Consider the following 20,110-nt stretch of genomic DNA (forward strand, 5'->3'; position numbering starts at 1 on the left):
TCCTCTTTTAAACTGTTCAAATAAGTGTTTTTTTCATCATTTATTCTCTACAAAAAACCTTCCGTAAAAGGGAAAAAAATGTACGATGGAATGACGGACAGAAATACAATTTATTTAAGTGTGTATCAAACTGGTAGCCCTTCGCATTAATCAGTACCCAAGAATACTGTAGCTCTTGGTTTCAAAAAGGTTGATGACCCCTGCTTTAGTCTATTGCCCCCCAGGCTGTGGTGGCAGCGACGAGGTGGAGACGTGATGGCGACAGGCCGAAATACACCGTTCCTTACACCCACCCATCCCCGTCCTGACGCCCCTTCCCACCACCTGAACTACCACATTTTCTGGGGCAAACACTGAACATAATTTGAATAACTTCTGATTTGTTAAGTAGTTATTTTTTAATGGTTCTTGGACTACTGAGTGTAAAACATCAAATTAATTTACAATCAACTTCAACATGTTTTCTCGATTTGGATGAAGAATTCCTGTGAACAATCCTACTAACACGTATGACAGCAAACTGTTTATGTTATTTGTACTTGTTTAAAACTAATTAATTTGCTGCCTTTTTTGACTTCACTTTCACTTTTGACTGCCTGTGTCTTTTAGAGTCCATTTTAAAAGGATTTTACTTGTTTTTAGGGCCTTACGTGGTCCACCTTACCTCTCTGAGCTGCTCCCTCAGGTCAGCTGATCCTGCAGGCACCCAAATCAAAGCGCAAACTCCCAAACTCTGGAACCATCTCCCTCTCCATGTGAGACAGGCCCCTTATTTGGCTACTTTTAAGACCCTTCTTCGGGCGGTTTAGCTCGGTTGGTAGAGCGGCCGTGCCAGCAACTTGAGGGTTGCAGGTTCGATTCCCGCTTCCGCCATCCTAGTCACTGCCGTTGTGTCCTTGGGCAAGACACTTTACCCACCTGCTCCCAATGCCACCCACACTGGTTTGAATGTAACTTAGATATTAGGTTTCACTATGTAAAGTGCTTTGAGTCACTAGAGAAAAAGCGCTATATAAATATAATTCACTTCACTTCTTAAAAAACATTTTTATTCACCCGCTTTTGACCCAGCATGAGACTTTAAACTGTTTTTAACTTTTTTAGCTGGTTTTTATCAAAAAAATTGTTCTTAGGATCATTTGTATTTCCTTTTACAAGGTGTATTTTACTTCTGTTTTAAATGTTATTTTTTAGTCTGTCCTTTGCCTCTATTTCTTTTTGGTGCACAGCCCTTTGTTCTTCAACTGTGCTTGATTTTAAAGGGCTTTATAAATAAATTTGGTTCGGTACTTTTTACACCCAGTGGGGTTTTTTTGCACTAAATGAGTTTGATTTGTCAAAAAATCAGTTTCTTCGATGTTCACAGCTGCATGTGTAGTTGTAGTTTGCATGCTCTGACGCAGCTCAAATAGCAGCACTTACCAGTGAGCTGCCTCTATTTTTAAAATTGTATTTATTTACTAGCAAGCTGGTCTCGCTTTGCTCGACATTTTTAATTCTAAGAGAGGCAAAACTCAAATGGAATTTAAAAATCTGAGAAAATGTTTTAAAGACTTGGACTTCACTTGTTTAAATAAATTCATTTATTTTTTTTACTTTGCTTCTTATAACTTTCAGAAAGACAATTTTAGAGAAAAAAATATAACCTTAAAAATGATTTTAGGATTTTTAAACACGTATACCTTTTTATCTTTTAAATTCCTTCCTCTTCTTTCCTGACAATTTAAATCAATGTTGAAGTGATTTTTTATTTTTATTGTAAAGAATAATGAAAACATTTTAATTTAATTCTTCATTCTAGCTTCTGTTTTTTTGACGAAGAATATTTGTGAAATATTTCTTCACACTTATTACGATTAAAATTAAAAAAAAATATTCTGTCAAATCTAGAAAATCCCTAGAATCAAATTTAAATCTTATTTCAAAGTCTTTTGAATTTCTTTTAAAAATGTTGTTCTGGAAAATCTAGAAGAAATAAGGATTTGTCTTTGTTAGAAATATAGCTTGGTCCAATTTGTTGTATATTCTAACAAAGTGCAGATTGGATTTTAACCTATTTAAAACATGTCATCAAATTTTAAAATTAATCTTAATCAGGAAAAATTACTAATGATGTTCCATAAATTATTTTTTTATTTTTTTAAAAAGATTAGAATTAGCTAGTTTTTCTATTCATTTTTTTCGGTTGAATTTTGAATTTTAAAGAGTCGAAATTAAAGATAAACTATATTTCAAAATTGTATTTTCATTTTTTTCGTGTTTTCTCCTCTTGTAAACCGTTCAATTAAGTGTTTTTTTCATCATTTATTCCCTACAAAAACCTTCCATAAAAGGAAAAAAAATGTACGATGGAATGACAGACAGAAATATCCATTTATATATATATATATATATATATATATATTGATATATATTTATTTATTAAAGGTAAATTGAGCAAATTGGCTATTTCTGGCAATTTATTTAAGTGTGTATCAAACTGGTAGCCCTTCGCGTTAATCAGTACCCAAGAAGTAGCTAATGGTTTTCAAAAAGGTTGGTGACCCCTTTTCAATGAAAAGAGAAACTGGAAATTGTGATGTATCATGTTGTATGCTTGCATGTTCTAAATAAACTTAAACTCAAATTCAAACTCAAACCCCTGCTGACTCTTTGCTGCCGGACGCAGTTTGCCTCTCCTACACTAGGGGGCGACTGTGCTCAGTTCAGCTTGTTCGGCTCTGTTAGAATGTAGTAGAGGAAGATAATGCTATATGCTAATAAACTAGCGCTACTAACTGTATTGAGCTACGCATGTAAGAGATAATTACAATTTTTCACTGCTTTTTGATGTTGTTGGTAATGTTTTTACGTGTTTAAAGGACACTTGTGGTTATTAGGATGAGCAGAGACATACACAAAGATCCTTTTAGGAGGTTTCTACTTACCAGTTGTCTCAAACAGCCGGGATGCGGTGACGTCATGCCATGTCATTAAAATGTCTCATTTGGGAACATTCTGACACTTATTAAACAAGTAATTGGGTCTATTTTATACTTTAAAAATACTGACCTGTTTTAGCCTCCCGTGGCTGGACTCGGTGCTTGTTTGATTGGTGAAATGGAATCAGAGGGCACCGCTGCTCATGTTGGATTGGCGGAACGGTGTCACGTGACAGTCATGTGACAGGGTCACGTGACCGTGTCTGCCGGAAGCTGACTCGCTGACGTAAAAACACGCCTTTGCCTTAATCGATAATTATAAATGATTGTGATAAAAAATAAATAACAATCAGAATGAAAGTCAATGTACATTTCTTCTTCTTTAAAATACTCCTAAATAAAAAGTATGTTACATTAAAACCTCTTAAGGCCCAAGCTGTTTGTTTACATGCTTGGTTTTTTTCTCTTTATTTATGAGCTTATTGGACCCTAATTAGAATAAAAACTAAGAATCATCTTTTGATATGATGTACTTAATCCATAAGTACACAAACGTGTACTTCATGTTTAGTGACATCCATCCATTCACTAGCGCTTGCTAATTCTTATTTTTACACTTTTTTCCCCCAAATTCCATTGTATGTTATACTCTTCTGACACCACCAGATGGCAGTATAAGTGTCCACATATGTGGCAATAGGACCCCAATTCAGTAGTGTACACAATTTTGGAAATAAGAGCTAAAAGGTGCTGTCCACACATGTGGCCACTAATTTAAAGTACAGTTACAAGTCCAAAAAGTTACTTTTGTAAATGTAGCACATTACTACTCACCTCTGCTCCAGGCTAAATTGGGGTCTTAAAACAGAATGTTATTTGGAACCTGTGTGTTTTGTACTAATATACCATCCATCCATCCATCCATCTTCTTCCGCTTATCCGAGGTCGGGTCACGGGGGAAGCAGCCTAAGCGGGGAAGCCCAGACTTCCCTCTCCCCAACCACTTCGTCTAGCTCTTTCCGGGGGATCCCGAGGCGTTCCCAAGCCAGCCGGGAGACATAGTCTTCCCAACGTGTCCTGGGTCTTCCCCGTGGCTTCCTACTGGTTGGACGTGCCCTAAACACCTCCCTAGGGAGGTGTTTGGGTGGCATTCTGACCAGATACCAGAGCCACCTCATCTGGCTCCTCTCAATGTGGAGGAGCAGCGGCTTTACTTTGAGTTCCTCTCGGATGGCAGAGCTTCCCACCCTATCTCTAAGGGAGAGACCCGCCACACGGCGGAGGAAACTAATTTCGGCCGCTTGTACCCGTGATCTTATCCTTTCAGTCATGACCCAAAGCTCATGACCATAGGTGAGGATGGGAACATAGTTCGGCCGGTAAATTGAGCGCTTTGCCTTCCGGCTCAGTTCCTTCTTCACCACAACGGATCGGTACAACGTTCGCATTACTGAAGACGCCGCACCGATCCGCCTGTTGATCCCACGATCCACTCTTCCCCCACTCGTGAACAAGACTCCTACAGTTGTGATCAAAATTATTCAACCCCCACACAATTTTGGTGTTTTAGCAAGTAGGACATTTATTCCGTATTTTGTTTATAGTCATATCAAATAAAGATGTGTCAAATAGACGAATGCAACTTAAGTTGTAACACTGTATTTTACAAAATACCAAAAAAGGACATTTTTCTTAATATCTCATTGAGAAAATGATTCAACCCCCTAGTTACATGCATCTTTAGTACTTAGTAGAACACCCTTTGGCAGTAATGACATCCTTCAAAGGTGATACATAACCGGACACAAGCTTCTTGCAACCATCTACAGGTATTTTAGCCCATTCCTCTTGGGCAAAGGCCTCCTGTTCATTCATATTCTTGGACTTGCAACTGCCTTCTTCAAGTCCCACCACAGCTTTTCTGTAGGATTTAGGTCTGGCGACTGTGAAGGCCACTCCAGAGTCTTCCAGCCCTTCTTCTGCAACCACTTGTTGATTTGGAGGTATGCTTGGGATCCTTGTCCTGTTGGAAGGTCCAACGTCTCCCAAGCCTCAGCTTCATCACTGACTTCATGACATTTGCAGCTAAAATATCTTGGTAGGAAATAGAATTCATAATGCCTTGAACGCGCTGGAGATTCCCGGTACCTGAGGCAGAGAAACAGCCCGAGAGCATGATTGACCCCCCACCATGCTTAACAGTAGGAAAGGTGTTCTTCTCTTTGTAAGCTTCATTTCTTTCTCCTCCAGACATAACGTTGATTCATAGGCCCAAAGAGTTCCAGTTTTGTCTCATCACTCCATAGAACAGTTTCCCAAAACCTTTGGGGTTTGTCCAGATGATTTTTGGCATACTGGAGTCTATTTTTTTCTTGTGCCTGGTAGTCAGAAATGGGGTGCGCCTGGGAGTTCTGGCATGGAGGCCTTCATCTCGTAGTGCGCGCCTTATTGTCTGGGACGAAACCTGCGTTCCCCCCTCTGCAATGTCCTGTTGTACTTCCTCAGCTGTTACCCGGGGGTTTTTCACCACTGTACGCTTCAAATACCGGACAGCAGTTGTACACAGCATCCTCTTTCTACCACACCCAGGTAGTGTTTCCACTGTGCCTTTAGCTTTAAACTTGCGAATTATGCTCCCAACTGTGTCCCTTGGAATGTGTAATTTTTTTGCTATCCATATCCTTTCTTATAAAGAGAAATTACCTCCTCTCTTGACTTCTTTGACCACTCCCTGGACTTCACCATGTTGCAAATACACCATTGACCATCTACAAGAAGCTGAGCGTCACAGTCTTTTTCAATCAGTTTAATTGTTGCTCGTTATGGTTCTAATCACATCTACAGGTGTTTTCAACACCTGATTGAAAAGTCCTTATTCAAATTCTGTTCTTAAGAGTTAGGATCTTCAAGGGGTTGAATAATTTTGTCAATGAGATATTAAGAGAAATGACACTGCTTGGTATGTTACAAAATATAATGTTGTAATTCAAGTTGCATTTGTCTATTTAATGCATCTTTATTTGATATGACTATAAACAAAATACGGAATAAATGTCCTACTTGCTAAAACACAAAAATTGTGTGGGGGTTGAATAATTTTGATCACAACTGTAGGCACTTGAACTCCTCCACTTGGGGCAGGGTCTCCTCCCCAACCCGGAGATGGCATTCCACCTTTTTCCGGGCGAGAACCATGTACTCGGACTTGGAGGTGCTGATTCTCATTCCGGTCGCTTCACACTCGGCTGCGAACCGATCCAGTGAGAACTGAAGATCCCGGACAGATGAAGACACCAGGACCACATCATCTGCAAAAAGCAGAGACCTAATCCCGCGGCCACCAAACCGGAAACACTCAACGTCTTGACTGCGCCTAGAAATTCTGTCCGTAAAAGTTATGAAAAGTTTGTACTAAAATTACTAATTGTACTAAAACACATTTATGGGAAATTAATTGTTTTATAAATAGTTTTTGGTGCAAAATAACAAATTTAACACAATCAAAACGATCCTATCTAACCAAGTGTCACTGCCTTACAAATGCTACTCAAACACTGCGCGCCATTCTAGGGAAACTTGCCATATTCATTATATTGTTATCAGTGACAGAGCAGGAAGGGGTTAAAGGGGAACATTATCACCAGACCTATGTAAGCGTCAATATATACCTTGATGGTGCAGAAAAAAGACCATATATATTTTTAACCGATTTCCAAACTGTAAATGGGTAAATTTTGGCGAATTAAATGCCTTTCTGTTTATCGCTCCGGAGGCAATGATGTCAGAATGTGACGTTGCCGAGGTAACACAGCCGCCATTTTCATTTTCAACACATTGTAAACATTGGGTCTCAGCTCTGTTATTATTTCGTTTTTTTGACTATTTTTTGGAACCTGGGAGACATCATGCCTCGTCGGTGTGTTGTCAGAGGGTGTAACAACACTAACAAGGAGGGATTCAAGGTGCACCACTGGCCCGAAGATGCGAAAGTCTCTGCCGCCAGACCCCCATTGAATGTGCCAAAGTGTCTCCACATTTAACCGGCGATGACAGACATGGCACAGAGATGTATGGATAACCTGCAGATGCATTTGCAACGATAAAGTCAACTAAATCACAAAGGTGAGTTTGTTGATGTTGACTTATGTGCTAATCAGATATATTTGGTCGCGGCGTGACTGCTAGCCAATCGATGCTAACATGCTACGCTAATCGAGGCTAACATGCTATTTACCGGCAGTGCTAAAGCAGACATGGCACAGAGATGTATGGATAACCTGCAAATGCATTTGAAACGATAGTCAACGAAATCACAAAGGTGAGTTTTGTTGATGTTGACTGCCAGCTAATTGATGCTAACATGCTACGCTAATCGATGCTAACATGCTAATTACCGGCGGTGCTAAAGCAGACATGCTACAGAGATGTATGGATAACCTCTAGATGCATTTGCAACTATATTACGTTTCCTTCCACCCACATTTAATGCCAAACAAACACTTACCAATCGACGGATTTAAGTTGCTCCAGTGTCACAAGATGCGAAAGTCCTGATCGTTTGGTCCGCACATTTTACCGGCGATGCTAACGCAGCTATTCGGCCATGCTATGGCTATGAATAGCGTCAATAGCTATTCGCTCAATAGCTTCAGTTTCTTCTTCAATACTTTCAAACTCTAACCATCTGTTTCAATACATGCGTAATCTGTTGAATTGCTTAAACTGCTGAAATCCGAGTCTGAATCCGAGCTAATGTCGCTATATCTTGCTGTGCTATTCCCATTGTTTGTTTACATTGGCAGCACTGTGTGACGTCACAAGGAAATGGTCAGTGTCTTCGCAGAGAGCGAAAATAAGGCACTTTAAAGCTTTATTTAGGGATATTCCGAGACCGGTAAAATTTTGAAAAAAACATCAAAAAATACAACAAGCCACTGGGAACTAATTTTTATTGTTTTTAACCCTTTTGAAATTGTGAAAATGTTCCCCATTGACCTTTCACATGCGCTTCTTCAGTATGAAAGAGAGCGGAGGCTCCGAGAGTAACCGTGCAAGAGGATTTCTACGTACGCAGCAAGTGTAACTTTGTTGGTAATTTAGTCACGCAACTCAGCCTGGAGGAGTCATCGCTCGCCATAGTTCCGAGGAGAAGCCAGAGCTGGAAAACCTTAATCTTCCAGGTAAAATACTTCAATGGGGTAAAGGAGAAGTGTAAAGTAGAGATGGGAACGGGACTACAAGCTATACTTCAGCCAAAATGAAACTTTCTTTTAACAAAAATTCAAATGACACGGTTCAAAGTGGCACTGTTGCAGTTGTAAAATATTTTCTACACATGTTATTTTTGATGTTGTTGACACTTTGTCTTACAAACTTCAAATTTATTTACACAAAAGCCAAGTAGTTTAATAGTTTGTGTTTTGTACCCAAAGTGAACCGAATCGTAAACTCAAAACTGGTGCACCGCAGGAGTCACCAACCTTTTTGAAACCAAGAGCTACTTCTTGGGTACTGATTCATGCAAAGGGCTACCAGTTTGATACACACTTAAATAAATTGCCAGAAATAGCCAATTTGCTCAATTTACCTTTAATAAATAAATATATATATATTTAAAAAAAGGGTATTTCTGTCTGTCATTCGGTCGTAATTTTTTTTTCCTTTCCCGGAAGGTTTTTTCTGTAGAAAATAAATGATAAAAAAAAACAAACACTTAATTGAATGGTTTAAAAGAGGAGAAAACAGGAAAAAAATGAAAATTAAGTTTTCAAACATAGTTTATCTTCAATTTTGAATATTTAAAATGATAAATTCAACCGCAAAAAAGAAGAAAAAAACTAGATCATTCGAATCTTTTTGAAAAAATTAAGAAAATAATTTATAGAACATTTTTAGTAATTTTTCCTGATTTAAGATTAATTTTAGAATTTTCATGACATGTTTTAAATAGGTTAAAGTCCAATTTGCAGTTTGTTAAAATATATAACAAATTGGACGAAGTTATATTTCTAACAAAGACAAATCATTATTTCTTCTAGATTTTCCAGAGCAAAAATTTTAAAATAAATTTAAAAGACTTTGAAATAAGATTTAAAAATGATTCTAAAGATTTTCTAGATTTAACAGAATATTTTTTTTGAATTTTAATCATAAATTTGAAGAGATATTTCACAAATATTCTTCGTTGAAAAAACAGAAGCTAAAATTGAAGAATTAAATTAAAATGTATTTATTATTCTTTAAAATAAAAAAAAATATATTTACTTGAACATTGATTTAAATTGTCAGGAAAGAAGAGGAAGGAATTTAAAAGGTAAAAAGGTATATGTGTTTAAAAATCCTAAAATCATTTTTAAGGTTGTATTTTTTCTCTAAAATTGTCTTTCTGAAAGTTATAAAAAGCAAAGTAAAAAAATAAATGAATGTATTTAAACAAGTGAAGACCAAGTCTTTCAAATATTTTCTTGGATTTTCAAATTCTATTTGAGTTTTGTCTCTATAAGAATTAAAAATGTCAAGGAACCAGCTTGCTAGTAAATAAATAAAATGTAAAAAACAGAGGCAGCTCACTGGTAAGTGCTGCTATTTGAGCTATTTTTAGAACAGGCCAGCGGGCAACTCATCTGGTCCTTACGGGCTACCTGCACCGGGCTACCCGCGGGCACCGCGTTGGTGACCCCTGGTTACCGTCACACCAATATTGTACCAGACAATCATTTTAGGAGGCAAATGTGGTTTAAAGGGAACTGCACTTTGTTATGGAATGTTGTCTATCATTCACATTCAATCGTTCACATCAGACATGGATGCATGCTAAATATTAAATAAACATGATAAAAGTCGGCTTACAGCGGAGTCAATGGGAGCTCCACTATTCCGCCCAAAAAATATGATAACCATTCAAAAAGTGCCAACAATACTCCATAAAAGTGCTAACGCAGGTGAACTATTTATAGAGGCGACCTGATCTCTTCCTGCGTGCCTATGTTGACTTCATGGAGGAGTCTGGTGCTTCCTGTACATTTATTGCAGAATATAAACCATGCCTCACCAGGCAAGTAGATGGCTGAGGATATAATCCAACACGTTGGGACACTTTGACAGCTATTTAGGACCTGAAACTGGCGAAAATGACACCGTTTCTTCACCTAAATGGGAATATATGAACATCCTAACAGTCGGCATGCTAATGACAGCAGACATTGTACAGTAAGTGATGTTTTATTATCTCATTAGGTCTGCATGATAGGAAAAATACAATTAATAAGTGCAGATATAGCGTCTAAAGTTTGCATATGACGATGGTTAGCGAGTGGGAAATAAAAACGTAAAAAAAAGTTTAGGTATAGCGTCAAATCAATGAAAAAAATATTCACATGTAAAACACTCCCATATATATATATATATATATATATATATATATATATATATATATATATATATATATATACATACATTTATGTGTGTATATATATATATATATATATACACACATAAATGTATACACATATATATATAGCCGACGCAGGAGGGGGCGGGGGTGTTGGTGGTAGAGTTAAGGTTGCATGGGATTCTAAGTATTTGTTCTGTTGTGTTTATGTTGTGTTACAGTGCGGATGTTTTCCCGAAATGTGTTTGTCATTCTTGTTTGGTGTGGGTTCACAGTGTGGCGTATATTTGTAACAGTGTTAAAGTTGTTCAAACGGGCACCTTCAGTGTAACCTATATGGCTGTTGAAGAAGTATGCGTTGCAGTCACTTACGTGCATCTGCAGAAACCACATACAACGTGTGACTTGTCTGGCAAGCTACTTGTACAAGTTACAGAGGGAAGTAAAGACAGTACCATCATAGCACGCCCTTATTATTGTTGTTTGGGTGCTACTCAGCAGACGTCCGAGAGAAAAGTCACTCTGTAACCCTTGAGTCTCCCGGTCGAATCGGGAGGATTTGTATGCGTGATGCTAATATGGGGCATTCATTATAAAACTCAATGGCCGCACTAACATTAAATCTTCCTATTTAATTGCGGGCCACGTGTCTGAGACCCCTGGTTTATATATAGCCCAAAGCATATATATATATATATATATATATATATATATATATATATATATATATATATATATATATATATATATATATATATATATATATATATATATATGTAGGTGTGGGAAAAATCACAAGACTACTTCATCTCTACAGAACTGTTTCATGAGGGGTTCCCTCAATCATCAGGAGATTTGAGGGAACCCCTCATGAAACAGTTCTGTAGCGATGAAGTAGTCTTGGGATTTTTCCCACACCTACATATTGCGCTCTACCACGGTATCGAGCACTATTCTCTGGATAATCCAATCAAGACACACATATATACATATACATACATATACACATATATATATATATATATATATATATATATATATATACATATATATATATATATATATATATATATATATAAAGAGCTTCATGGAATGGCTTTCCATGGCCGACAGCTGCATCTAAGCCATACATCACTAAGTCCAATGCAAAGCGTGGGATGCAGTGGTGTAAAGCATGTCGCCACTGAACTCTAGAACAGTGGAGACGCCTTCTCTGGACTGATGAGTCACGCTTTTCCATCTGGCAAACTGACGGACCAGTCTGGGTTTGGAAGTTGCCAGGAGAACGCCACATTTCGGACCGCATTGTGCCGAGGGGAGGAATTATGGTGTGGGGTTTGTTTTTTCAGCAGTTGGGCTTGGCCCCTTAGTTCCAGTGACAGGAACTTTTAATGGGACAATCCCATGGGGTAGCACTTCAACTTCATACAGAGGGGCAAAAAAGTATTTAGCCAGCCACCGATTGTGCAAGTTCTCCCACTTAAAATGATGACAGAGGTCTGTAATTTTCATCATAGGTACACTTCAACTGTGAGAGACAGAATGTAAAAAAAATCCAGGAATTTTAAAGAATTTATTTGTAAATTATGGTGGAAAATAAGTGTTTGGTCAACCATTCAAAGCTCACTGATGGAAGGAGGTTTTGGCTCAAAATCTCACGATACATGGCCCCATTCATTCTTTCCTTAACATGGATCGATCGTCCTGTCCCCTTAGCAGACAAACAGCCCCAAAGCATGATATTTCCACCCCCATGCTTCACAGTAGGTATGGTGTTCTTGGGATGCAACTCAGTATTCTTCTTCCTCCAAACACGACGAGTTGAGTTTATACCAAAATGGATACATGGATGATACAGCAGAGGATTGGGAGAATGTCATGTGGTCAGATGAAACCAAAATACAACTTTTTGCTATAAACTCAACTCGTTATACTGAGTTGCATCCTAAGAACACCACACCTACTGTGAAGCATGGGGGTGGAAACATCATGCTTTGGGGCTGTTTTTCTGCTAAGGTGACAGGACGATTGATCCGTGTTAAAGGGGAACATTATCACCAAACCTATGCAAGCGTCAATATATACCTTGATGTTGCAGAAAAAAGACCATGTATTATTTTAATAGATTTTCCGAACTCTAAATGGGTGAATTTTGGCAAATTAAACGCCTTTCTGTTTATCGGTCTTTTAGCGATGACGTCAGAACGTGACTTCACCGAGGTAACACACCCGTCAAATTCATTTTCACGTTACAAACACCGGGTCTCAGCTCTGTTATTTTCCGTTTTTTCGACTATTTTTTGGAACCTTGGAGACATCATGCCTCGTCGGTGTGTTGTCCGAGGGTGTAACAACACTAACAGGGAGGGATTCAAGTTGCACCACTGGCAAGAAATCTACCGCCAGACCCCCATTGAATGTACCAAAGTGTTTTCACATTTGACCGGCGATGCTAAGACAGACATGGCACAGAGATGTATGGATAACCTGCAGATGCATTTGAAACGATAAAGTCAACGAAATCACAAAGGTGAGTTTTGTTGATGTTGACTTATGTGCTAATTAGACATATTTGGTTGCGGCGTGACTGCCAGCTAAAAGATGCTAACATGCTATGCTAATCGATGCTAACATGCTATTTACGCTAGCTGTATGTACATTTGAAACTAGATACCCACATTTAATGCGAAACAAACACTTACCAATCGACGGATTTAAGTTGCTCCAGCGTCACAAGATGCGAAAGTCCTGATCGTTTGGTCCGCACATTTTACCGGCGATGCTAATAAGGCAGCCATGCTATGGGCCACTTCATTAGGTACACCCACGCTATGGTCAAATAGCGTCAATAGCTATTCGCTCAATAGCTTCAATTTCTTCTTCAATTTCGTTTTCGCTATCTGCCTCCATACTCCGACCGTCTGTTTCAATACATGCGTAATCTGTTGAATCGCTTAAGCAGCTGAAATCCGCGTCTGAATCCGAGCTAATGTCGCCATATCTTGCTGTTGTTTGTATTGGCAGCCCTGTATGACGTCACAGGGAAATGGACAGTGGTTTCGAAGATAGCGAAAATAAGGCACTTTAAAGCTTTATTTAGGGATATTCCGGGACCGGTAAAATTTTGAAAAAAACTTAAAATAATACAACAAGCCACTGGGAACTGATTTTTATTATATTTTAACCCTTTTGAAATTGTGATAATCCATCCATCCATCCATCCATCATCCTCCGCTTATCCGAGGTCGGGTCGCGGGGGCAGCAGCCTAAGCAGGAAAGCCCAGACTTCCCTCTCTCCAGCCACTTCGTCTAGCTCTTCCCGGGGGATCCCGAGGCGTTCCCAGGCCAGCCGGGAGACATAGTCTTCCCAACGTGTCCTGGGTCTTCCCCGTGGCCTCCTACCAGCTGGACGTGCCCTAAACACCTCCCTAGGGAGGCGTTCGGGTGGCATCCTGACCAGATGCCCGAACCAACTCATCTGGCTCCTCTCGATGTGAAGGAGCAGCGGCTTTACGTTGAGCTCCTCCCGGATGGCAGAGCTTCTCACCCTATCCCTAAGGGGGAGCCCCGCCACCCGGCGGAGGAAACTCATTTCGGCCGCTTGTACCCGTGATCTTATCCTTTCGGTCATGACCCAAAGCTCATGACCATAGGTGAGGATGGGAACGTAGATCGACCGGTAAATTGAGAGCTTTGCCTTCCGGCTCAGCTCCTTCTTCACCACAACGGATCGATACAACGTCCGCATTACTGAAGACGCCGCACCGATCCGCCTGTCGATCTCACGATCCACTCTTCCCCCAATCGTGAACAAGACTCCTAGGTACTTGAACTCCTCCACTTGGGGCAGGGTCTCCTCCCCAACCCGGAGATGGCACTCCACCCTTTTCCGGGCGAGAACCATGGACTCGGACTTGGAGGTGCTGATTCTCATTCCGGTCGCTTCACACTCGGCTGCGAACCGATCCAGTGAGAGCTGAAGATCCCGGCCAGATGAAGCCATCAGGACTACATCATCTGCAAAAAGCAGAGACCTAATCCCATGGCCACCAAACCGGATCCCCTCAACGCCTTGGCTGTGCCTAGAAATTCTGTCCATAAAAGTTATGAACAGAATCGGTGACAAAGGACAGCCTTGGCGGAGTCCAACCCTCACTGGAAACGTGTCCGACTTACTGCCAGCAATGCGGACCAAGCTCTGACACTGATCATACAGGGAGCGGACTGCCACAATACGACAGTCCGGTACCCCATACTCTCTGAGCACTCCCAACAGGACTTCCCGAGGGACACGGTCGAATGCCTTCTCCAAGTCCACAAAGCACATGTAGACTGGCTGGGCAAACTCCCATGCACCCTCAAGAACCCTGCCGAGAGTATAGAGCTGGTCCACAGTTCCACGACCAGGACGAAAACCACACTGTTCCTCCTGAATCCGAGGTTCGACTATCCGGCGAAGCATCCTCTCCAGTACACCTGAATAAGAAGGCTGAGGAGTGTGATCCCACGATAGTTGTAACACACCCTCCGGTCCCCCTTCTTAAAGAGAGGGACCACCACCCCGGTCTGCCAATCCAGAGGTACCGCCCCCGATGTCCACACGATGCTGCAGAGTCTTGTCAACCAAGACAGCCCCACAGCATCCAGAGCCTTAAGGAACTCCGGGCGGGTCTCATCCACCCCCGGGGCCTTTCCGCCGAGGAGCTTTTTAACTACCTCAGCGACCTCAGCCCCAGAAATAGGAGAGTCCACCACAGATTCCCCAGGCACCGCTTCCTCAAAGGAAGACGTGTTGGTGGGATTGAGGAGGTCTTCGAAGTATTCCCTCCACCGATCCACAACATCCGCAGTCGAAGTCAGCAGAACACCATCCGCACCATACACGGTGTTGATAGTGCACTGCTTCCCCTTCCTGAGGCGGCGTATGGTGATCCAGAATCGCTTCAAAGCCGTCCGGAAGTTGTTTTCCATGGCTCCCCCAAACTCTTCCCATGTCCGAGTTTTTGCCTCTGCGACCGCTAAAGCTGCACACCGCTTGGCCCGTCGGTACCCGTCCACTGCCTCCGGAGTCCTATGAGCCAAAAGAACCCGATAGGACTCCTTCTTCAGCTTGACGGCATCCCTCACTTTTGGTGTCCACCAACGGGTTCTGGGATTACCGCCACGACAGGCACCAACAACCTTGCGGCCACAGCTCCAATCAGCCGCCTCGACAATAGAGGTTCGGAACATGGTCCACTCGGACTCAATGTCCTGCACCTCCCTCGTGACATGTTCAAAGTTCTCCCGGAGGTGTGAATTGAAACTCTCTCTGACAGGAGACTCTGCCAGACATTCCCAGCAGACCCTCACAATGCGCTTGGGCCTGCCAGGTCTGTCCGGCATCCTCCCCCACCATCGCAGCCAACTCACCACCAGGTGGTGATTGGTACAAAGCTCCGCCCCTCTCTTCACCCGAGTGTCCAGAACATGAGGCCGCGAATCCGATGACACAACTACAAAGTCGATCATGGAACTGCGGCCTAGGGTGTCCTGGTGCCAAGTGCACATATGGACACCCTTATGTTTGAACATGGTGTTTATTATGGACAATCCGTGACGAGCACAAAAGTCCAATAACAAAACACCACTCGGGTTTAGATCCGGGCGACCATTCTTCCCAATCACGCCTCTCCAGGTTTCACTGTCGTTGCCAACATGAGCGTTGAAGTCCCCCAGTAGGACAAGGGAATTACCCGGGGGAGCACTTTCCAGTACTCCCTCGAGTGTACCCAAAAAGGTTGGGTATTCTGAACTGCTGTTTGGTGCGTAAGCACAAACAACAGTCAGGACCCGTCCCCCCACCCAAAGGCGAAGGGAAGCTACCTTCTCATCCACTGGGTTGAACTCAAACGTGCAGGCTTTGAGCCGGGGGGCAACGAGAATTGCCACCCCAGCCCGTCGCCTCTCACTGCCGGCAACGCCAGAGTGGAAGAGGGTCCAGTCCCTCTCGAGAGAACTGGTTCCAGAGCCCTTGCTGTGCGTCGAGGTGAGTCCGACTATATCCAGCCGGAACTTTTCTACCTCGCGGACTAGCTCAGGCTCCTCCCCCCCCAGTGAGGTGACGTTCCACGTCCCAAGAGCTAGCTTCTGTAGCCGAGGATCGGACCGCCAAGTGCCCTGCCTTCGGCTGCCGCCCAGCTCACATTGCACCCGACCTCTATGGGCCCTCCTATGAGTGGTGAGCCCATTGGAGGGATGACCCACGTTGCCTCTTCGGGCTGTGCCCCATGGGGACAGGCCCGGCCACCAGGCGCTCGCCATCGTGCCCCAACTCCGGGCCTGGCTCCAGAGCGGGGCCCCGGTGACCCGCGTCCGGGCGAGGGTAATCTGAGTTCATTTTGTTGTAATTCCATAGAAGTCTTTGAGCTGCTCTTTGTCTGATCACTCACCTAGGACCTGTTTGTCTTGGGAGACCCTACCAGGGGGCATGAAAGCCCCCAGACAACATAGCTCCTAAGATCATTGGGACACGCAAACTCCTCTACCAAGGTAAGGTAGCAGCTTGTGATAATGTTCCCCTTTAAGGAAAGAATGAATGGGGCCATGTATCGTGAGATTTTGAGCCAAAACCTCCTTCTGTCAGTGAGAGCTTTGAATGGTTGACCAAATACTTATTTTCCACCATAATTTACAAATCTTTAAAATTCCTATAATGTGAATTCCTGGATTTTTTTTCCACATTCTGTCTCTTACAGATGAAGTGTACCTATGATGAAAATTACAGACCTCTGTCATCATTTTAAGTGGGAGAACTTGCACAATCGGTGGCTGACTAAATACTTTTTTGCCCCACTGGTGGCCAAATACTTTTGGCAATATAGTGTATACGACCACTTTTGGACCGTACTCCTGGCCATTGCATTCTTATTCCCTCATCAAAGTTTTTTTGAGGATCTAGCAGAGAGTCAACATTTTTGTTCGACTTAACACTAAAAGATTGTCTAAAGATGGGAAAAGAGAAGAGCATCAAGTTTTATGAGCAGCACTTCAACCCGTACTCCCCAAGCGGACACGTTCGCGTCGCCCTTAGCCCACCCTTGTCCCGTCACCTTCTCAACCTCCATGCCAACATAAACGTCGCACCTCCTCCTGCGTTTGGACTCTTTGGGAGAACGCCAGCGCTTTCACGGCTGGCTGCTTAGCTGTGGAAGGATATCGGGAGGAAAAGACGTGAGGGAGGAGGAGGCAGAGCGCTGAAATAAACAAGCCAGGAAGTTGGAGTGACTCCATGTTGCCCGTGACTGAAAAGAATGTGGAAAATATTTCCTGCTGTTGGTGTCGAAATGTGTCGGGAGCGTGGAGCAGACGTGACGCCGCGTTGGGGGCGGGGCCTCAGAGGCCTTCGTCGATGCTGACGCCCATGCGCTTCTGGATGGTCACCCTGCGGATGGAGGGCCGGGACGTCAGCTCCGGCTTGGGCAGGAAATGCTCCGTGAGGATCCGCAGAACCGAGTCCATCTTCTGGTCCATCTGATAGACCTGAGGGGGAGGGACACAAGACATGAACTTTGGGCCTCGTAAGAGTGTGAGTGGCAGGAAGTCTGTTTTATTTATATCCTCCTCGGCACTGCACATTTGTGTATTGCGTAACACACTTTTCTTTTTTTTTCCCTCCAAAATGTGCAACTTATTAAAAGAATGTAGCAAATACAAACCCCGTTTCCATATGAGTTGGGAAATTGTGTTGGATGTAAATATAAACAGAATACAATGATTTGCAAATATTTTTCAACCCATATTCAATTGAATGCACTACAAAGACAACATAGTTGATGTTCAAACTGATAAATATTTTTTTTGTGCACATAATATTTAACTTAGAATTTCATGGCTGCAACACGTGACAAAGAGTTTGGGAAATGTGGCAATAAATACTGATAAAGTTGAGGAATGCTCATCAAACACTTATATGGAACATCCCACAGGTGTGCAGGCTAATTGGGAACAGGTGCGTGCCATGATTGGGTATAAAAACAGCTCACCAAAAAGTGCTTAGTCTTTCACAAGAAAGGATGGGGCGAGGTACACCCCTTTGTCCACAACTGCCTGAGCAAATAGTCAAACAGTTTAAGAACAACGTTTCTCAAAGTTCAATTGCAAGAAATGTAGGGATTTCAACATCTACGGTCCATATCAGCAAAAGGTTCAGAGAATCTGGAGAAATCACTCCACGTAAGCGGCATGGCCGGAAACCAACCTTGAATGACCGTGACCTTCGATCCTTCAGAAGGCACTGTATCAAAAACCGACATCAATCTCGAAAGGATATCACCACATGGGCTCAGGAACACTTCAGAAAACCACTGTCACTAAATACAGTTTGTCGGTAAATCTGTAAGTGCAAGTTAAAGCTCTACTATGCAAAGCGAAAGGCCATTTATCAACAACATCCAGCAACGCCGCTGGCTTCTCTGGGCCCGAGATCATCTAAGATGGACTGATGCAAAGTGGAAAAGTGTTCTGTGGTCTGACGAGTCCACATTTCAAATTGTTTTTGGATATATTCGACATTGTGTCATCCGGACCAAAGGGAAAGCGAACCATCAAGACTGTTATCGACGCAAAGTTCAAAAGCCAGCATCTGTGATGGTATGGGGGTGCATTAGTGCCCAAGGCATGGGTAACTTACACATCTGTGAAGGCACCATTAATGCTGAAAAGTACATACAGGTTTTGGAGCAACATATGCTGCCATCCAAGCACCGTCTTTACCATGGACGCCCCTGCTTATTTCAGCAAGACAATGCCAAGCCACATTCAGCACGTGTTACAACAGCGTGGCTTTGTAAAAAAAGAGTAAGGGTACTTTCCTGGCCCGTCTGCATGCCAGACCTGCCTCCCATGGAAAATGTGTGGCGCATTATGAAGCGTAAAATACGACAGCGGAGACCCCGGACTGTTGAACGACTGAAGCTCTACATAAAACAAGAATGGGAAAGAATTCCACTTTCAAAGCTTCAACAATTAGTTTCCTCAGTTCCCAAACGTTTATTGAGTGTTGTTAAAAGAAAAGGTGATGTAACACAGTGGTGAACATGCCCTTTCCCAACTACTTTGGCACGTGTTGCAGCCATGAAATTCTAAGTTAATTATTATTTCCAGTAAAAATTAAGTTTATGAGTTTGAGCCTCAAGTATATTGTCTTTGTAGTGCATTCAATTGAATTTGGGTTGAAAAGGATTTGCAAATCATTGTATTCCGTTTATATTTACATCTAACACAATTTCCCAACTCATATGAAAACAGGGTTTGTAACTAATGTGTCAAAGATGGCGAAAAAAAAGCATAAAATGACCTTTTTTAGGTCAATGTTTAATTGTCCTGATACCATGATTAAGGTACCAGTGCCCAAATGTAATTCAAAACTTTTTGAATACTTTTCTAAATAAAGTGTACCACAAAAAAACGCTTTATTGGCTTTATTTTAACAGAAAATCATGATACATTAACCATAAGTTTGTTATTGTAATCCAAGAAGAACTTAAGCATTCCTTAAAATGTTGAACGTACTTGACAACTTGTCTTCGAGTAGTAAGTAAACAAACAAAAAATCCTAATTATTCTGCTGACGTATGCAGTAACATATTGTATCATTTATACACCTATTATTTTCTACACATTATGAGGGACAAACTGTATTAAATGTATTATCATTCCACTTGTTCATTTACTGTTAATATCTGCTTATTTTCTCTTTTAACATGTTCTATCAACACTTCTGTTCAAATGTAATAATCATTTATTCTTCTCTTCTTTG

The 20,110-nt window shown here is 41.9% G+C and overlaps 1 protein-coding gene across 3 annotated transcripts in view; it reads right to left on the bottom strand.

Annotated features, from left to right (window-relative positions):
- Window positions 1-17,139: 17,139 nt before the first annotated feature.
- kcnq1.2 (potassium voltage-gated channel, KQT-like subfamily, member 1.2) overlaps window positions 17,140-20,110 on the bottom strand; it is a 508,250-nt gene continuing 505,279 nt past the window's right edge. Inside the window, exon 19 of one of the 3 annotated variants that reach the window (XM_061916862.1) lies at window positions 17,140-17,832. In XM_061916862.1, coding sequence (XP_061772846.1) covers window positions 17,686-17,832 — 147 coding nt within the window. In that variant the 3' untranslated portion in view covers window positions 17,140-17,685. The remainder of the gene's footprint in view (window positions 17,833-20,110) is intronic. The other 2 variants (XM_061916861.1, XM_061916860.1) reach the window with 2 other exon arrangements.

Source organism: Nerophis ophidion, linkage group LG12, assembly GCF_033978795.1.
Source record: "Nerophis ophidion isolate RoL-2023_Sa linkage group LG12, RoL_Noph_v1.0, whole genome shotgun sequence".
In the NCBI taxonomy this organism is placed as follows: domain Eukaryota; kingdom Metazoa; phylum Chordata; class Actinopteri; order Syngnathiformes; family Syngnathidae; genus Nerophis; species Nerophis ophidion.